Raw genomic sequence first — 20,510 nt, forward strand, 5'->3', positions numbered from 1 at the left:
GTTGCCTCCCGACGTGAGCGCCGCTGAGAGACGTGGCCCCGACGCTGGCGCAGAGCATCCCTGCCCTTGGGGAAAGCCTGCGAGGCACCCACAGCAGCAGCCCCTGCAACCCTCACCCACAGGTGCTTGCCCTGAACCTCAAAAACCACAACCATCCCCCTGACCTGCGAAGACAGCGTAAGGCCGTGGGGACCGAGACAGGATCCCAGCGATGTGTGCTCTGTAGAGCGTCACCACAGAGGCGGGACACCGCGGTCGGGCCCGCGTCCCTTTCCTGGACGGAATCCGCGGACGCGTCAGGCCGGGCTCGGGACGCATTGCTAGAAGGTCAAGAAACAGTTCAAAGGAGCATCTCTCCGTAAGGAGTCCGGGGCGGGAGGCGTCCACCGCTGCTGCGAGGAGGGGCGCCCGGCTCCCCGCGAGTGCTGCCAGCAGCCTGGCCCCCGGGAGGGGCACCCGGAGCCGTGTCTCCACGGGGAAGCGCCCTGGTCTTACCTCTTACGGGAAGCAAAGGCCACCGTCATGGATCTGCGGACTCTTGCCCCCGGGGCTTCAGGGATGGAAATTGCATATTTCCTAATTCCTAAAATAATCATTTAAAAATACACCCACAGGTCATGGTACAAAAACCAGCCGACCCTGTGGCACAGGCACAGTCCCTGGGGAGGACCTTCCTGCCCTCCGCCGGGGCCCGCGGCGGCCGAGGTCAGCACTGCCCCAGGCCTCGGGCCGCTCCGTGGGGTCCTCCCACAGCGACCTCCCCACCACCCGCTGTGCGTCTCTGGTCGCCGCCGTCGTGATGATGAGACCGGATGCTCCTCGAGCACGTGACCCGGGTCCTCAGCCTGTGGCATCTGCGTACATGATTCCATGGAAGAGTCAGACTCATTTGCTTGCACGACACGACCCTGTCGGGAGCCCCCGAGTCTGAAGGAGGCTGTTGGGGGGTCACCATCGACCTGCAGGGTCCAGTCCGCCCCTTGGGAAGGGAGGCGGTGGGCGAGCTGGCCTGGAAGGAGCAGTTTGGACAGTCCCCAGCCCCAGGTGGGAAGGAGGCGGCGCCCACCTATCGTGGGGACGGAGAAGCGGCCCAGGCGCAGCATCAGTGGGCGACACCACCATCCGGGTACCGGCCCGCGACGTGGTTGTGCGGCACGGAGGTGCAAACACGGCGGCAGGTGCAGGCGGCCCAGCGCGGGCCTCGCTCCGCCCGACACACGCCGCGTCCCCCACTCAGGACCGTCTGATGCACGAGCGCAGGACAGAGGGAGCACATGGCTCCGCGGCCGCACCTGACGGCCGAGCCTGGGGAGCAGCACCGGCCCGCTGTCCTGCTACGTCCACTTACATCGACTTACATCCACTTAAGCACATTTTAAACTCTTCTTGGAGCAAAACCTGGATTTTACATGTTTTCAAGACCCCGGGGCTGTTGGTGGAAGGAAAGGAGGCACATGCGGTCATGCAGGGCCCGGGTCTCTCTCGGGGACCCCTGAGAGGCCGGCCCACCCTCCCCCCCCTCTGCCGGGCAGCTGGTGGCTTCTCCGCGTCCCCGGAGCACATGCGGTGTCCCCGACACCCTCCTCGTCACAGGCCATCCCGCCCCCACGCCCCAGACCGAGCGAGACTGCAGAGGGTGGACGGCTTCAGGCTGTTCGGTCAGGACTTCCCGCAGCCACGCGGCCCCCAGGACTCGCTCTTCTCCACACGGTCTCAGCGCCCGAGGAAGTAGGTATTTCTACGTGTTGGATTTTCTGCCTTTGCTTGTTTAAAATGCAACGTGTGATATCCTCAGCTTAGTTTTCCCGACTGAGCAAGGCCCCCGTGTGTGCGGTCCGGGCACCCCGAGACCCGCTGGGCAGGGGTCAGGTCGCTCCCTGCCCATGCCTGCGCCCCTGGGACCGCACCAGACTCGCCCTCCCCCCGGGCACCTCTGAGGGCTCCTCATCCAACCCTTCATCCCTGTGATTCATCCTGGCCTTGCCGAGGGAGAGGGACTTGGCTCCATCGCACCTTCCCTGCATCAGAACAGACCTGCAGCAGCAGGAAGCTTTGCCCTCTCCCCGGAGTTAGCTCTGTTTCTCCCCCTTTCGTGTCACGACGGTTCCTACCGCTGAAGGATGCCTGTCTCTGGCTTTTAATTCCCCAGGGACATCAAATGGCATGAGTCACGTAGGCTAGTAGAAATCCTTGAATTTGGGGGTTAATGTTTCATTGCAGGTATTTGGAATCTATTCGTATTCTTTAGAAAAAAAATGTTTTTTAATGCAGTCGGGATGTTTCAGGTACGTTAACAGAGCCCCCTCAAGGACCTAGAGGCGGTTAATCTCTCTAAAAAAATAACCTGCGCAGGTGAGGAAGCCTCAGGACTTGGCCTCCTCCAACGTCTGGAGGGTGGGGAGGCTTCCGTGGCTCACTCCTGCCGCAGGAGCAGAGAGCAGGTGCAGCAGCGCTGACCGTCAGGCTTCCCGGCCCCGGACCCCAGCCGGGCCACCCAACACCGAGTCCCCTTGTGCGGGTGCTCCCCTCTCTGGGTCCATCTGCAAAGTGGGGCGACGCCGCATCCCCCTGCAGGTTCATTATGAGGATTAATGAGCTTGTGTTTGCCAAGTGCTCAGAATAGCACCTGGTGGCCAGAAAAATCGATGTGAGGATTTGTTAATGAGGAACAAGGTCTGAGGCCAGAGGGTGGCAGGCACCGGGGCGAGCCTGGCGGGTCACCCGGGGCTCCCGCCAGAAGGAGGCCGGCCGACCGGGAGGGGGAGGCGAGAAGCAGACAGGCAAGCCCAATCAGCAGCGAAACTCTGACCCGATTCCAACACTGAATGAATGAAAGACAACTTCTCATGTGGGAAACTCCAACAACCAAGATCAAAATATTTCAAAGATAAAAGGATTCCATTTTCCTAATATGTCTCTCTCTCTCTCTCTCCCCTCTCGTCTAATATGGTACAATTTTAAAATACTTATATCAGACTTGCAAATCAGGCTTGCAATCACCCACCGAAAGTGTCCGTCAGCCCATCACGCGCGGCGCCCGGTCCCCGGCGACGGCTCCCACCCTCGCCTCCCCACCTTCCAGCACGAAACCATTTCCCAACTGGCATATTTTGATCGTCCTATTCTCTGTCGTTTCTTTCCTTTTCAAACTATCTTGAATTCCTGCTTCAGTTCTCTTGCCTTTTTTGGATGACATGTGTTTTAAGATGAGAACATAATAGAAACAGGCATCTTGTATTCAGTCGCACCGTGTGGGTCAGAGCAGTGCCGGCGCCGTTGAGCAACGCGCCCCGCTCTTCCCCGCGTCCCTAGAGCCAAGCCACCCCGGGCCCCCGACTTCTCAGGCCCCTGCCACACCAGCTCATATCTTGATGTTGGGGCCCCCGAGAGTTCGGGCGGCCCACGGCGGTGCCCACGTCACCCTGGCTGGCCACCTGTCCCACGCGCCGTGTGCAGAGCTGTCGTTTCCACCAACACCGCATCTCACACAAAAGCCATTTCGATTCCTCCCATTTCTATGTGTCGGGCGTGACCTTTAAGTTGGCTTCAGGGAGGTCCGGACGTTAGCTTCCTGCGGGCAGGAATGACGGTCTCGGCCTGAACAGAAGCCTTCGGGTGCAGAAGGGGAACGTCCTGTGCTGGCCCTTCGCCCACACCCGGTTCTCTGGACACAGTGTGTTCCTGCAGACGCTTCCTATATCCAGCACCAGGTCACCAAGGCCGGTGCACCCTCGGGCCAGGCGGCAGGGTGGCCAAGCCGAGAGACGCGCGAAAAGGGACGCAGGCCTCGGGTCGGGGGTTAGCATTTCAGACCCTTCCCCCTTCCTCGCTGCGCGGCTTCCAGCAAGTCGACCAGACTGCTGAATCCAGCCTCCTTATTTTAAAAGCAACAGTAGGATGTGCCGGCCTCACGGGACTTCCGTGGGGGTGGGGCAGAGCTGGGCGTCAGGACCCTCCTTCCACAAGCCTGGAAACGGGGGTCAGGCACTGAGCAACCCTCCTGAACCTGCGGAGCAACTTCACCGCAGGCTGAGCCTAGAAGCCGATCTGCGGGGCCTGGCCGCGGCCCCTCCCGTCGCTCCCACGCACGCCCACACCGGGATTTCCAAACAGCTTCCCCGGACAGCCTTCAGGTTGGAGAGTAAGCACCAAGGAGGACTCAGTCTAGACCTCGAAGCCATCGGATTCTTGGTTCGTCAGAATTACGGCTTTCTGGTGATGCTTCCTCACGCCCCTGGGGAGGAATGACCGCTTCTGGGCGCCGGGCCAGGAGCCGGGAGAGACCGTCCCGTCCGCAGGGACCCTGCTCTGCTGGCTTCTCTGGTACCCACGAACTGCCCTGCGGAGACTCTGCCATGCGGGCAAAACGCACGGAGCGTCCCGTCAGCCGCACAGAGCGGCAGCAGGGGCAGGGCAGCGGGTGCGGTGCGGCCAGTGGAGAGGCGCTGACCCGCGGAAACCCCGGAAACAGGTTTCCACGCGCCCGAAACCGTTCCTGCGTGCGAGCCCCGGGGAGGGCCTGTGACTTGTGCACGGGAGGACTCAGCCTCCCAGCCGCTGTGCGCACAGGCAGGCTCCAACCCGCCTTCCACCGGAGGAACGATCCCGTCAACGCTGCTGGTGAGCAGAGGCGCTGACGAGCCCCTCGATGAGGACCCGCCTTCCGGACCACCCAGACGGGCGGCGCTGGGGCTCGTGGGGACGGGACCCGCCGGCCTCGGCAAGCATCTCAGGCTTAGGCCGGCGCCCGGGGCCAGGGGAAAAGATCGTGGCTTCATTGTTCCCCGAAATGTGTGCTTTGGCCCTGAGACAACTGAAGACCGAGGAAGGTTTGGGGCCGTCCCACGGGTCAGGCAAAGTGTCTCCGCCCCCCTCCCCGCCCCATGGCACAGCAGCTGGCTCTTGGGGGCCCCGGGGGTCCGCAGACCCTGTGGGGCTGGTCCCTCTGGGGACCGTCGGGTGGCAGAGCTGCCGTGACCCCTCTGGGCCCACGGAGAGCAGAAGGAGAGGCCAGTCCCCCGGGTGGGGATGAGAGACCAGAGGTGCCCCTGCCGCCGGCAGGAAGGGACAGAGAGCCCACGACCCTGGGATTCACTGCAGCTTTCTGGACGACTCGCTGGTCGCCTGTGGACCAGACCAGCTCCGTGAATGACCTTGGGCGTGGAGAAGGAGACCCCCGCGTCTGACGTCCTGGCCTGCGAAGACGCGACACGGGGGCTCGTCGGCCCTCCCAGCAGCCGATGTTACAGTCAAGGGGTGAAGGTTATTTATTTCCAATGTTCTTTACATGTAAAGCGCCGATTGGGTCAACGGCTCTATTCCTGATACAATAAATGAGACTCCTTGTGTCGGGATGAGGAGAACAGGCTCCACGGCCACACAGATTGATCCACATCCTGGTTCGGCCACTTACAAACCGGGTAGTCTGGACTAGTTAGCATGGACTAATTAGTGAGGACTAGTTTTAGCGTAGACTAGTTAGGCTGGACTAGGTAGCCTGGACTAGTTAGCCTAGGTCAGTTTTAGTCTGGACTAGTTAGCCTGAACTAGGTAGCCTGGACTAGTTTTAGTCTAGACTAATTGGCTTGTACTAGTTTTAGTGTGGACTAGTTAGCCCGGACTACATAGCCTGGACCAATTTTAGTCTGGACTAGTTGGCCTGGACTAGTTTTAGTGTGGACTGGTTAGTCTGAACTAGTAGCTTGGACTAGTTTTACTCTGGAATAGTCTGAACTAGGTAGCCCTGGACTAGTTGGTCTGGACTGGTTGGCCTGGGCTAGTTGGTCTGAACTAGGTAAGGCTGGACTAGTTTTAGTCTGGAGTAGTCTGAACTGGGTAGCCTGGACTAGTTGCTTGGCTTTTTATGAAACCTGACCTTTTTGTCTCTACAACTGGGACAATCCGGTGCGTCTTCTCCGTCTCAGTGAGGACGACGCCAGAGCAGTCAGCGTGGAGGAGCTGGCGCTGGGCCCAGGGACTCGCACTGGTGTGACCACACCAGAGAGAAGGGACAGCGCCAAGTGCTGGCGGCCACTCACCGCCCCCTGCCTGTGGGAGCTGAGGGCTGTCCCCTCGTCCCCGAGAGTCGGGCTCCTGTTGGAGCCTATGGGTGCTGGGCACACCGTCCTGCCCATCACACAGGCTGCAAGCACCCCCACGCACCCACAGGAGCACACACGTAGGCCCACATGCACCCCCATGTGCACACACGTACGCACACGTGGCCCCGCGTGCAGAATGTGCTAAGGCAGCACCGCTAGGGAGAGGGCTGGACGCAGAGCCAGCGCTGGTGACGCCCAGCAAGGCGCCCCGTCTTCCCTGGACCCTGAGTTTGGGAGGACACGGGCAAGGCCGTCCCACCGGGCCCACGCCCAGCAGCAGGGTTCGTGCCGCGTCTGGGGTGGCGGGCCCCAGTAGCCGCCCATGATTCTGACCCACACGCTCGGACACTGAAAGGCCAGCTGGGTGTGAATCCGCGACTCAGACCCTCCCGAGTGGACCCAGGGCGCATCACCTCGGGGCCCAGGAGCCCTGGTTCATAAAGCTCGGAGGCTGGTGGGGGCATGGGGCCAGCTCCGGGCTCGGTTGGGCACTGTCATCCGGGGGTGGGGGCATTAACGGGGCCTCGCTGCCGGAAGGCCTGCCCTGCCCTCTCCCGCCCTCCGCCCGGCGGCTCAGAATTTTCCTGCGCACTATGGAACCTGCAGCACCGGGAGACATGGGTTGCCATGGCAACTCTCTCCTCGTCCCGAGCCCCTCCCGGAGACAGCGCTGCGTGCTGGGGGGTGGGGGGGGCGGTGTGAACTCCTCCCTGCCCTGCGGGAGCCTCTGCACAGCCCCCACCCACCCACCCACCCGGGGCGGTGATGCTCGCCCCGTCCTCTGGGCCCCCGGATGGGCCCCGGGAGACCTTCCCGCAGGACGGCCAAGGAGACGGGAAGACCGAAGCGATGCCAGTCTTTGATCCCTCTGGGATTTCCCAGTTTAAAAGTCTTCCTGTTCTTTCTTCCTCTTTTCCTTTCCTTGCTTTCCCAGAAAGCACTTCCCATTCCTGTTTACAGCCACAGAACACAAATCCCTTTCAAATGTGATCCTTTGCCCGAGAAGCACGTTTCTGGTGTTGGGCAAATGGAGCTTCCGTGGAGTTCACTCTGGAACAATCACATTTTAGAACGATTCCCTTAAAAACCAGATCGGAGGTGCTTCCGGTTACATAGAGGCCGATAGGGTATCAGCGGCCCCGCAGCGTGACTTGACAGGGAGCGGTTGGCGCCGGTGCGCGTGTCCGTGGGAGAGAGCTCGAGTAGCGAGGGACCTGCGTGGGCAGGGACCTGCTCCGGTTCTCCCGGCCAGCGGGCGCACCTGCACGGGGTCTCCAGACGGCCACGGCCCGCCGCCTCCGCGGGGTCCAGGGGTGCAGCACGCAGGCCGAGGCCGGCCCCGCGACAGCAGTGACCCCACGCAGGACCACGGCTGTCCCCCGTCGTGGCCTGACTTCCGTGTCCGACGGTCCTTCCGTGTGACTGTACCGCTCCCCCTCCGCGGGCAGATGGTGACACGCTTGAGCTCAGGACATTTGTCCCCACATGTGGCCTGGAGTCACTCGGACCAACCTTCTTCCTCGGACAGAGGAAACCACCCGGCGTCCGGTTCGGAGCCCACCACCGGCAGCGCACAGCCGCACCTGCAGGATGACGGGAGTGGCCAGCCAGGGTGGTGCAGGGCGTCCCTTCCTACCAGAGACCCTCCCCGACCAGGGATCGTGGGCGGGGGGGCACGGGGCGGTGATGCTCCTTCCTCTGCTCTCGCCGGGGTCCCGCCCCTCCTGCCTCCGGACCCGCCGAGCCCCCAGCTCACGCCACAGGACGCAGTTCCACCCTGGTGTCCAGGAGGCTGAGGCCGCGAATCCAGCCCCGCTTCTGCTCTGGCCACAGCGGAGTGTCTCTGAGCCTGTTTTGCCTGTGACCCGGGGCTGGTGGGGCAGCACCCAGCACCCAGGGTGCTGGGAAGGGGAGGTGGCCAGTCAGAAGGCGGATGGCGGCCTCAGAGGTCGCAGGGGGTCGCAGGCTCTTACTCTGGGATTGCAGGGGGCCCAGGGCCTCGGGGTCACCAGTCGGGAGGAGGCCCCTCCTTACCCCCCCTCCCTGCGGAGCCCCAGGGCCTGCCCTCTGCTCTCTGGGCTTTAGGTGGACACAGGCGGTCGGGGTAAAGGTCAGGAACCTCCTGTGTGGCCTCCCCCGTCTTAAGGCTCACGTCGTACGGCTTAGCTCTTACTCCCAACAGGGAGCTGAGCACGGGGGGCAAGACTGTCCGATCCTGGGGGGTTTGGAGCTGGAGAGGTAAGGCCCGTGCCCTGGGCAAGCGCAGGCCGACCCACCGGGCCCTGAGCCTCCGTCACGGCTGCCCTGGCCTCTCTGCCTCCGCGTCAGTCTTCCTGCAGGGGCACAGCTGTGCGCACCTCACCTGCTGGGCAGGGTCCCCTCGGCCCCAGCTCCTGCACCCGGGCACACGGCAGCCCCGCTGCTCAGCCCACCGATGCCCACACGGGGTCCTCGGTCTGGCCTTCCTTGGGGGCAGCACCCCGGGGCCCATAGAGTCCCGGCGACCTGGGGCGCGCCGCACTGGGAGCCTCCCCGCTGCTGTCCTGCGGAGAGGGGAGGACACGGAGGCCAGGCCCCGCTGGGAGCCACGCGCCGAGCTCTAAAGCATCTACACCCTCCATGGACCTCGGGGTGTGCTAGCCAGGAAACCAGACGGCACAGCCACCACTGCTGGCAGCACCGGAACCGTCTGTGCCACGGGATGCGGAGCCGGCCATAGGGAGCATCCTGGGGCTGGGGGTCCCTGCTCAGGCCTCGCCTGCCCTCCCGGAGCCTGTGTTCAGAGGAGCAAGTGACGCATCACCTGGGAAGGCACCCGGGGCTCCGTGGGTGGAGCCGGAGGTTGGGCTGGGGCACAGCAGGCGGGAGAGAAGGTTCTGGGAGGAGGTCAGAGGGGGCAGCCTGGCCAGTGCTCGGCCAAGCAGGTGCGGGGAAGGCTGGCCACGCCAGAGGACAGGGGCCTGCGGGGGGGCGGCGGGGGGAGGCTGTGTGAGAGCCGGGGAGCCTGAGGCAGGGCTTCCAGGCGGCCCGGGCCTGTCGGTCCTGCTGGGAGCGTGTCTATGCACCTGCGGAGACCTGGGACCCCAGAGAGGAAGCGATGAGGACAGAGCCGTGCACAGAGCCAGGCCCTCGGCCCTGGGAGGCCTCGCGGTCACTCGGGGTGCCAGTCCAGCCTGCCCTGGTGACCCCCACGCCCTCAGGGGTCTCCCAGCTTGTTCGTGAGCGCCTGGGGGTCAGGGCAGGGCCCCAAGGGGTCGCGGCACGGTGGGAAAGCCCCTCCTGGAAGTGGTCCCGGGCCCGTAGGGACGCTTGGGGCAGGTGTCCCCCTTCCCTTCCCATCTTGGGGGCAGCAACTTTCGTTGGTGCGGTCTTCTCTTTTCCGAACTAAAACCTCCAAACGCTTTATTAACTTTTCAACTCAAGTGACGCGGTTCCGGTCCTCTTGCCCCTGGTCACTGCGGAATGCACCCGAGATCTGCCTGCGGGGCTCAGGGCACAGGCTCTGCTGCAGCCCATGCGGGTCCCGTCGCGAGGTTTGCCCCACGAGCGCCCGCATCTCGGCGCGGCCCCGTCACTTCCGTCTTCCACGTCGCGTGGCTTATCGGTTTGCTTGCCATCTTGCTCCCGCAGCGCGTCCTTCTCTCTTGGTTCGTCTCTAACTTGCTGGTCCAGCGAAGCACGGAGGGGAGACCCTCCCTCCCCGGAACTTGCCGGCAGGGCCACTGGGGGGGACCAGGCATCCTTTGCTCGCAGCCTCCACGGCCAGGGAGGAGTGGGAGCCGCCACCGCCGCGTCCCTTCCGCAGACCCATCCTCACTTCTCCTGAGTCCCTGATCTTCCGTTGAGGCTTCCAGCAAGGAGTGGGGGGCTCTGGGTTTCTCTCCGGGAGGTTGAGGGGTTGGGCCGCGGGCAGGCTCCGTCATCGTGGGGTCCCCACGGCAGGACACGCCTGGCGGGGCTGCCGTCCGCCCCGGCCTCGGGCCCCCGGCAGCTCCCGGGACGACGCAGCGTGTCCAGGAGCCGCAGGGTCTCCGGTGGGCGCCTGGCTGTTCCTCGGCCCCGTCCGGCCGTCCGCCCCTCCCGCCCGCCTTGCTCGCTCCTGGACTTCGTGTCCCCGTCTTGAGCACTTGCTGGTTCTCGTCTTGTCCTCAGCGGAACGCACAGGCTCTGCAGATTCCGGAGCCAGCACCCGGGGTCAACTCTTGCGGCCCCGGGGTGCGGGTCCCCAGCCCCTCTGCTCTCTGGTCGGCCCCTCGCGGTCAGAGGGGGCCGCACGGTCAGTGGACAGTCCGCCTCTTGGAAGCCGCTCTGGCTGCGTCCTTGGCACGGAAGCCTGGAGGAATCCCACTCCCTTTTCCGCGACCCCCTTCGCTCTGCCCGTTTGATGAGACCCGAGGGGTCCTTGCAAACAGCGAGGTCTGTCTTCAAGCACCAAGAGCCCGGGTGAGGGGCTCCCCGCACGGCAGCTTCCCAGGGCAGGGGCAGCTGCTAACGGGCCTTCCCGGAGCAGGAGCGCGGCGGCGCCAGGAGACAGGACAGGTCCCTTCTCATCTCGGCCCGGCGGCTCTTGGCACAGATTTAAACAGTAGGCTTCACCTGTTTGGATCTGCCTCTTTGCCTGTAAAAATATATATATATATTTGATCAGCTTATTTCTACAAACTTTTGCTAAACTAAGAGTTTCTGAAATCACTTATAAATGTGACAACAACAACAAAACAAAAAAAAAAACAAGGAGGAAAGGCAAAGTCCGAGGAGAAAGGCTAGAACTCCATTGTTTTCAGTGAGCGATGACACAGCAGAAAGTAAACGAAGGTGTAGCTTAAAACCAGGCAGGTGCACAGGAGAGGATGGGGCAGGAGGCGGGGCGAGGGGGCGAGGGGGAGGGACGCAGGGTGGCCCCGGTGTCACAGGACAGGACCCCGGGATCACTCGGGACGTGTCGGGGCGCAGGAGCCGCTCGCCTCTCCCGGGTAGAACTGAGAACACTTCCTCCGAGACGACACAGGGATGCAAACAATAAAAGATCCACAAACACCACAAACTAGGAAAAACAGGGGGAACGAATTCAGGGAGAACGGTAGCGGGAGGAGCAGGGCCTCAGCCGCCAGGGGAGCCGTGTGGCCGCCCCGGCCCGTGGCCCCGGGCCTCCCCCGTGCCCGCCACGTCCATGAGCCCAGGACACAGCTGCTTTTCATTCACCCAAATGCCCCCCTTCACTTAAAAGCAGCCTCCAAAAAAAAATTAAAAAAAAAAAAAAAAAAAAAAAGCAGCCTCCAACCCTCTGTGGACGGAGAAATGGAACGGCCGCCCTCCCCCCCCCCCCCGGCCCCGTGGGCCCTGCGGCTCACTCCCCGCAAGCGTGTGTCTGGCCCAGCGGGCGACTGTGACGGGAAGGGGCCGCGTGGGGCGGGCTCGGTGTTGCGGCCGCCCCTGACTCGGCCCGGCCGCCCCGCGGGGCAGGGGCAGGGGTGCGCTGGGCGTGCAGCTGCAGGAAGCCCAGCCTCCGGGCGTGCTGCTGGCGGGTCCTGCTGCCTCAAGCACAGTCCACCCGGTTCACGATGCTGAACCAGCAGCCGCTGCAGGGATCCCCCCCCCCGACCCTGTGCCACCCCCGTCAGTGACCCTCAACGGTGGGCGAGACCCGTGGGATTCGGGCACCCATGCCTTCCCGTCCGTAGAGGCCACGCACGTTTGAGTGAAGCATGCCAAGTAGGGTAGAGACGCCCGTCCTTGCGCATCTCCATCCGCCCCCCCCCCGCGCCCGTGGCCAGAAACCATTCCCCGCAGCCGCACGCACACGGGCCCTCACCAACCACTCCTCACTACACACCACTGGCACTGACAGCCCGAGGGCTCAGTGCGATCGGCAAAGGTGAGTGCTCCTGGTGGGCCCCGCGCGGTCTCTGCATGCCGGGTCGCAGCCCGCCCGCATCCCCAGGGCGGTGCGCGTGCACCGCGTAGGACAGGACGTTAGAATGCTGGATTCTGTTGCCTTCGCTCAGCCACACCAGTCACCTCTTGTGTGTTTTTTTTTGCATGGGTCCTCCGAGTCCAATTCCAATTCTGACTCCGGCTGCCCCAGTCTCTTGTTTAGCCGCTCTACTGCTGCTGGACGTGCATGTGCTCTGGCAGCAGGTTCCCATGGACACATCCCGTTAAGTGAATGGGACGTCAGGATGTGCTAGGTACGTTCGGCCGCACTGGACAGGAGCCTACTCCTGGATGTACCTGGGACCACTCACGGGCAGCAGTGCGGTGTGGCGGCGAGGGCCCCAGTTAGGCTCCCATCCGCGGACAAGGAGGCAGCATGACCGATGACTTAGAGCTTAAGATCCGTAGGCTGCATGTTTGGAAAAGATGGAAAAGTGCATGTAGCATGACCAGCAGAGCTGCTGTGGCAGCCCAGGCCTGCAGCTCCGCGTTCCCTGAAGATGCCCCGGGAGCAGTCCCGACCCCACCTCGGCTCTGCTTGGGGCCCTACGGTCCAGCACTGCCAGCCCAGGCCGGGCAGCACACGCGCTCCCAGGGACCCCGGGGCCTGAGTCGGGGAAGGGCAGAGGGGGTCACACGGCACATGTTAGGGGGAGGTGACCCGAGGCTGACGGCAGGGGCGTGAGCCACCCGCTAGAGACGTCCTCCCAGTGGGTTGTGCACACGTGAACCACCCCCCGGGCCTCACGGCATGCCGCGTGGGCTCTGGCCTGCACGGCTACCGGGCATCACGGCGCTGACGCGGCTCCTAAACCACCACCTCCGTCCACCTGCCGCTCCTACACCACACAGCTCCGTGGGCTTCCCGTCCACCCCGGGCTCCGGGAACCGCAGCTTGAGTGTTAGCCGCGTGACCACACGCTCTGCTTCCTTAGTACCCCGAGGCCTGACCCAGCCAGAAATGTTATCTGAATCATCAAAGTGAATTTTTTAAAATCATGTTAAGAGTACCTTTAAAATTCTATGTCATTTATTGGTTTGCTTTTTCGGTGTAATTTAAAAAGTTCTGGGGACCAAAAAAAAAAAAAGGCTGTTTTTGCTTACACGTTACACACAGCAGAGAGCAGGTCTTCCACCTAAATTCTTCTAATAACGTGTCGAATGTGCACTTTGAACCGTGTAGGTGTGCGTAAAGCTGGAGGGTCCCGCACATAAGCACGCAAAAGCCCCTCACCCGACACTCACGGGGAAAGGGAGAAGAGGACAAAGCCCAGGCGTTGGGATGAAAGCAAGAAGCAAATCCAGTAACGCTTCCCGCAGAAGTGCCTCCTGGAGGGGCGGGCGCTCAGGGCTCGGGCGGGTGGCACCTCAGCCAGCCCGCGGTGGGCGAGCGGCCCTGCAGGTGGCACAGCGCAGGGGCGGGGCGGGGCGGGGCGGGGGGGACCCCCCCATGCCCTACAGCAGACGCGGGGCTTCGTTCCACGGCTCAGAGCAGCCGCGGCGCTGCGGGGGCCCCAGCGATTTCAGGCGGGAGGCCGGGGCGGGGGAACTTCAAAAAAAAAAAAGAGAGAGAAAATTATTGAATGTCTAACAGGTTAAAAAGTGATTTGCAAGATTTTGTCCTTCCTGGAGTTTCAGGTAATATATCTCAGAAATTGGGCAGAAGTAATGTATATTGCTTTTAAGTGACCTGGTTTCTTTCCATCTGGGGAGAAGATTGCAGAGGTGCAGCGTAAAAATCAGTATATGTCATTTTTCCATTAGAAATTATTTTGCACGACTCTGAATTTCTTTGTTTCCCTTTTATACGACAAAAAAAATCAAAATAAATATATTTTTAGAACCATATCTCTTTAAGCCAAAAAAAAAAGGTGTTTTTTGAATTGAACTTTTCTACATAAATGAAGCAGAGACCTATCTATGTGGCCTGAATCATTCCAATTTACAAATACGTTTTACTACTAGAGACGATGCCTCGTTTGACATTTTCGTGATTTCTTTTAAAATTGAGGGAGATAAAAAGTTTTTTGTGTATATATATATTTATATATATACTTTTATATATATATAAACTTTTACTAAGTTCCCTTGGTAGAGCTGCCACCGGAGAAACGGGCGAGAAAAGCTGTAAAGGGCCTTCCCGTGAATTGCCCCAAGATCTCGAGCGCGTCGCTCTGACATTTGGTACGACCCTTTCAGAGCTTCAGCGAGTCCTCTCCTGCGCAGCTTGAGCTTCTAGACTCAAATCCAGTAGCAAGCCGGCCTTCTGGGCAGTTCGTGCTTTCAGCCCCTAAGATCTAAAAAAATAAGTAATTGACTCGTATCAAGATAAGAGATCATGAGACGCCTCCAGATGTTATTTCCTATAAGCTGGTTTTGAGGAGATAAGCTTGGTCTCCGCGCCCCCTCCGGCCCCCGGGCAGGTCCGCCAGCTCAGACCGAGCAGACGTGGACAGGGCGTCCTAGGCTGGTGCACGCAGGCCGGGTGGCCTCCCGGTCCGCAGGGCAAGGGTAAGATGCCCCAGGAGGCAGATGCTGCGAGGCCGGCCTGAGGAGTCCGTCCTCAGCCACCTGGCACCCAGCAAGGACTCCTCGGCAGCGCCTCTGGGTCCCCGAGAACAAAGGCTTGTGTGCGTGGAGTCAGCCTTGGACCTTTTTCCGAGGCGCTCGTGACAGTATCGCCAAGGGGACCGATGCACACGGGTCGACCGGTCTCAGCTCCCGATGTGTAGCAACAGGCACTTCAGTGTGGACATCGTCCAACTGGGAGAAACCGTCCCATTTCAGGTGTCTCTCTCCATATGACGTTCGATCAGATCCTCGTGTCTGTTTTCAAGAGAGGGGAGCACGACCGCACACGGAGGAGGCGCTTGGACACAGTCTTAGCAATCCTTAGTCGATGATACAAGGCCAGTCAGCGGATTTAACAGTTCCCGTTGCTCCCGCCCTGCCTCAGGACAGGGGTTTGGTAAACGGGAGAAAACAACACCGTGGGAGGTCGTGTGTCTTGCTGAGGGACCAACCAGGGGCAGGCGAGAGGCAAGGGGGTCCGTTGTCACGTTCTTGTGATGGGCGCCAGCGCGAGGTCAGATCTCGTTTTCGGGACTGTGTGTTTCAGTGCATAGACACGGAGTTATGCTTTGATATTGGGGGGTCTGTGTGCTGACCTCCACGTGGGTGTGCCGGTGGAGCCCCTGCAGAGGTCCCGGCGGGATGCTCCTTCGGTGGGAAGTAGTTCAGAGGAGCCCTGAGCACACGGGGCATTGCGGGAGGTTTGGGCTCAAAGGGCTCTTCGATGTCTTAGATCTGCCGAAGCAACACGGACCCAGTTCGCTCCTACCTGAGAAGGGCTGGGTCCATGAATTCGGAAATCCAGAACTTGGTGAATGGTCCTGATTTTTTTTTTTTTTTTCCTTCAGCTTTTGCTTGGATGCTGCAAAACTTAAACACCGCTTAAAGCATTTTGTCGTGATTTTCCCATTGCCATTCTTAAATGTCTTTTTAGGCCCGATTTTTCCAGCCAGGTGGTGACATTCCCTACACCCAATTATTTCTCCTTGGTGTTACTTAAACCCCAAGGCAAATGCAAAGGCATGGATCGGGCACAAATGTTTTTGGGTTTTTGTTTTTCGTTGTTGTTGTTTTTTTTTTTTTTTTGTCTCGTATACGTCCACGGGGCAGCAAGCTTAGCTCTAAGACCGTTTGTTCCCCGTGTGCGTTCTCAGAGTATTTTCACCAAAAGCACCTTTGGAGGGGAAGCGAAGCGATATTTGATATTCGAGGCGAGTGTTTTATGTCACAGAACTTTGCATCTCTAACCATAGGAACTTAAAATAGACTTGGTGCTATTGTCCTGGTAACTGCCAGGAAGCCAGGAGGGCGGTGAGGGTCTGGTGTGCTTCCCCGCGGCTGCCGAGCACTTCAGCGCGGAGGACCTGTGCCTGCCTTCTGGGGGGTTTCCATGGAAACCCAGTCAATCTCTTCTGCCATTTCAAAACCCAAGCTGTGCGGCACATGCTACTGTCTGATTTTATCCACGGGGGATTTTGATTATCCCACATGGGCCTCCCTTCATGGAAGAGATGTGCTCTTAGATGGGTAGATGGAAATCGAATTTTTGTAAATCGATTTTACACCGCCCCATTATCAAGGGTCCCGGAGCTGGCTCCATCTGAGAAGCAAAGACCCCTTTTGTTAGGTGAATAATCACTCCCTCATTCACCGACTTCAGAAAATTGTATTTTTGAGTATTGAGATTTCTTAAAGCTAGGAAATCTGTATGTAAATCTAAGAGTTTAAAAAAGCCTGAAAGTCTCGAGCTGCAACAGAAAAATGAATACACGGAGCGGAGAGAAGAAAGAAACCCTTCCAGGCTGCCTTATGTGGTCCGGAAGCACCACCTAAAGATAAAAGAGCCGAATTACCACCCCGGACAAAACCCCGAGCTGCGGGTGTCGGGGGAAGGAGACAAAGAGAGGCGGTGGGCTCCTCGGAGCTGCCCCCCCCCCGCCCCCCGTGGCCCCGGGCTGCCCCGCTGTGCTGTGCGGGAGCCCACGGGGGTAAAGGCAGGGGAGGCTCCCTGGAGGAGGCGCGCGGGGGTGCAGGAGCCAGGGCAGGCCCGCGGTGCAGGTGCAGCTGCGCAGGTGAGGCGGGCGAGGGGCCCACTCAGGTCACGCAGCCGCGGGGCGGGAGGCGGGCCCGGAACTCCGCCCCGGCTGCCTGACTCGGAGCTTTGACAAGAGCAGACCTCTTAAGAAAGCAAGAACTCTTTCTGGAAATGTTTTTTTTTTTTTTTCTTTCCCGGCACAGTGGAAGCTCTGAAAATGAGCCAAATCAATATTTTGTTTGTTGTTTTCATGGTGATAGAGGCCATTTTAAACACCTCCTTTTTTTTTTTAAATCAGATGATGCCTTTGTAAATGGCTTGAATGCACAAAATCTACTCTGGAAAATCTTACTCTCCCTCTCTCTGTCTCTCTCTCTTTTTTTTTATAATTAGTCAAATCTGATTTTCATTTGCATTAGTTTGGTTATAATGCCTCACTTTAAATCTGAACAGAATATGTCAACCTCCTACAGCCCTCACCCAAAAAAGGCATATTGAAGAATTTCTACTCATGTTAAAATGAATAAATTTTAAATAAATTTGCACTGAGTGGTTAAATTAGGAAGAGTTTAAGGATTTTTTTTTTTTAAGCAAAAAGCAAGGCCAAGTGTGTATTATTGGCTAGTAGGAAACATTTCTGTTTCTTGATACATTTTCCAAACAGAAACTTGCACGAAGATTAGCCTCTCTTAGATAGAATGATTTTTACTGCTCGCAAGTCGCCCTCATCCTCCAGCTCTCGGGGCCGGTCCACGCGCCCCGGGGGGAGCTGAGGGAAATCAGCCGGGAGGCCTGAGGCCGGGTCACTTCACCTGTTATTTAGGAAACAATCACTGAGTCATCTCAGCACAAGAGTCTTGTGATGCAAGTTTAATTGTATGTAAGCTGCTGTTACTTTAGCAGAAATCAGGTCAACAACCCGATTCCGGGTTGTCCCTGTTCTTGATACGCAGATTCCATCTAAACGCCCCGTTGTTCCACCCAAACGCTTATTTTAAAACCCCCCGGGCTCCCCCGGTGCAGGCCAGTGACCTCCCCTTCCCGCCCTCCCGGCCTGGGCCTCCAGGGAACCTGAGCCTGCGCCCCGACCCAGAGATACCGCGTCCCGAACCTTGAGAGCTGGTGCCCTGGGCCCTTTTTGGGACTAAAGGAAACGTGGGCAGCTTCTGACTCCTAGGAACGTCCGCACGTGTGCGTGTCAGCACGGGGCACCCCAGGCCCGCCTCTGTCCAGTGCCGCGGGGCGCAGGGGCTGCGCGGGGTCCCGCTCCTGACTTTGAGGAAGTCCCGTCTGGCCCGGCTCAGCATCCGGCCCCCACGGTGGCTCTCTGAGAGGAAAGCCCCAAAACGCCCCAGACGCAGTCCACGTCCAGTAAACCCTTGAAATGTGTGATGTCCGCCCTTGCGGGGAAGGCAGGTGCTCCCCGAGCAGGGAGGAGGGCACAGGGCGTGACCCGGGCTGCTCCTAGGTGTCAGGTGGCTCACACAGTGCCTTCATCCTTGGGGTTAGGTTGGGTGTTTTGGGGGTAGCTTTTTTTTTTCTTTGAGATCTACACACTTGATGGAGAAAAATAACTTTTCTTGATTTTTGTCCTCGATTTCTACATTCCTGGTGGGTACGAGGCAAACTAAAGTAGCGCGGACTGAAGTGTCTCTGCAGCGCCCCGACCCCGGGTCGGGTCTTGGGACAGCTCGTGTAGGAAGTAGTAGGAAGGGGCAGGAATCATTTGTAAGGCACATTCCGTCCCCCCAGGGCAGTGGCAGTGGGGTAGTGAAGAAGCCAGGCAGTGTAGGCATCGAGGACTCCCAGGACCTGGTTGACCAAGACGCCTGGGCTCCACTCAGGCCAGTGAAACGGGTTCTAAGGCCCTCGAGCCCCCCGCCGCACCCAGGGCCGGTCCGCAGGATGGCCCGGCGGGTCCCCAGCACTCCGCTCGGGGCCACTGCCCTCCTGGGGTCGCGGGGTGGCCAGTCAGCCCCGCTGACCAAGAGTCCGTCTAATGGGGGCTCGCCATAAGGCCGGCGTGGGCCGTGTAGACGAGGATCTTGCACATCCTTTCCCCTGCGAGTCTTGCTGCGCACACGGCGGCTGCAGCCGAGTCCCACGGGGACCACAGTGACAAGGGGAGGTGGCAGGAGGTATTTGGAGGGATCGACTCTGGAGTAATAGCGTCGGGCCCAGGATGCTCCCGGGACTGTTGCAGCCCAGGCAGGTACAGAAATCCGTGATCCTTCTGGGAAGCGCCGTTGTGCGCAGGAGAAGGGAGCCAAGGTTGGTATCCGGTGGTCGGTGGGGGCACGCGCCCCGCGCCCAGCAGGGAGCCCGCGGCTCCGCGTCTCTTTCACTTGGGAGGCGAAGCCTCAGAGCGGTTGCTTCTGGATAAGTGAGGGACTTAGTTGTTCCGGGGATCGTATTTCCTTCCAGTAAATCGCCCATTCTGCATTTTTCATTGCAGGTGCCCCACCCCTGGCTGCGACGGCTCCGGGCACATCACTGGGAACTACGCGTCTCACCGAAGGTAAGCGAGGCGCCTGCCCACTCGTGCTCGTGCCCCCTTCCCGCCCGCACGGCGGGACCCACGGCTACGAGGGTCTAGATGCCGGGACCACCAGGCAGCACCGTCGTCACAGCGTCCGTCCCGGGACGCCAAGGGCCCTCGCCTGCCGGGCAGCCGGCCCACCGGTGAGAAGGTGCTCGGGTCGCCCAGCGGCAGCCGTGCCCCCTCGACGATCGGGGAAAAGCAGCCGACAGGCGTGTTGTGAGGCCCGGGGCGTCCCGGGGAGCGGCGCCCCAACACCCTGGGAGTGGGCGTCTTAACACCGCGATCCGAGCCGCGGGCTGCCCAGCCCCTGGGAGCGAGGAGCTGAGCTGAAGGCGCCGGGACGCTCGACGGAGCTCAGAGCCGGCCCCGAGCTCCAGGACAACACGGTCCGCGGCGCGGCCACAGATCCTGCCCCCCCACCCCTGTGCCCGCCACATTCAGAAGGGAACTGAGAGAAACTTTGGGGACGTCGTCTCCACGGAAGTGGATCGGGACCTGCGGCCAGGGGCACACACTTCCCGTCCTGTCGGGTTCGCAGCGACAAGCCAGCGCCGAGGCAGGGACTGGGCGTGCATGAGGACCCGTCCGACGGCAGAGCGGCACCGGGTCGGCACAGGTGGCGACTGGGTTAGGGGAGGCCGCCGCCCGCCCGGCCGGTCTCGGAATCTCTGATTGTGAAGCGACAGTCCCGAAGCACACGAGCACCTGCGCTTTAAGTGCGTCTCCCACGTGGAGGAAAAAGAAGAAGCGGAGGGAGAGGGAGGGAAGGGGAGAGAGGGGAGGGGAGGGGAGGGGAGCGGAGGCCCCTCAGAGACAGCGTCCGCCCAGGGCCGCCCACTAGAGGAGGGTGTTTGCCCGAGGACCCTGATGAGGGGAGCAGGGGATGGGGTGGACGTGGGACCACCTGCGGGGGAGCAGGGATGCCCCCGGCCGCTCGACGGGTTGGAGGAGGGTCGGACACCGCGCCCACGCTGTGCGGCTCCGTCACTGAGCTCCGCGTGCTTCTGTCTGCTGTCCATCACCCGACGCACCTGTGGGCAGCGCGGGGCCGTGGGGCCCGGGCTAGCAGTGCCCACAGGAGGACTTGGGGCGATGGGAGGGCCTCTGCTCACCCTCCCGGCCAGGGCTGTCCACCTGGGCCTCGCTGACGCGGGCGGTCGAGCGGCTTCCTGGCTCTACCACCATCTCGGTCACTCGAGACAACCAAAGAAGTCTCTGGGCGTCCCCAGGTGCTCGCGGGGCCGCAGTGCGGGGCCGGGCTGTGATGTCACGTGCAGCGGGCTGACCCCGCGGGTCAGAGCCTGCCACCCTGTGCTGGATGTGCAGC

General features: G+C 60.7%; 1 protein-coding gene across 1 annotated transcript in view; it reads left to right on the forward strand.

Annotated features, from left to right (window-relative positions):
- Positions 1-20,510, forward strand: part of MYT1L (myelin transcription factor 1 like) — a 405,580-nt gene that overhangs the window by 355,596 nt on the left and 29,474 nt on the right. The window contains 1 exon segment of the mRNA XM_041754071.1: positions 19,097-19,159. Coding sequence (XP_041610005.1) covers positions 19,097-19,159 — 63 coding nt within the window.

The sequence above is a fragment of the Vulpes lagopus genome, chromosome 5 (assembly GCF_018345385.1).
Source record: "Vulpes lagopus strain Blue_001 chromosome 5, ASM1834538v1, whole genome shotgun sequence".
Taxonomy (NCBI): Eukaryota; Metazoa; Chordata; class Mammalia; order Carnivora; family Canidae; genus Vulpes; species Vulpes lagopus.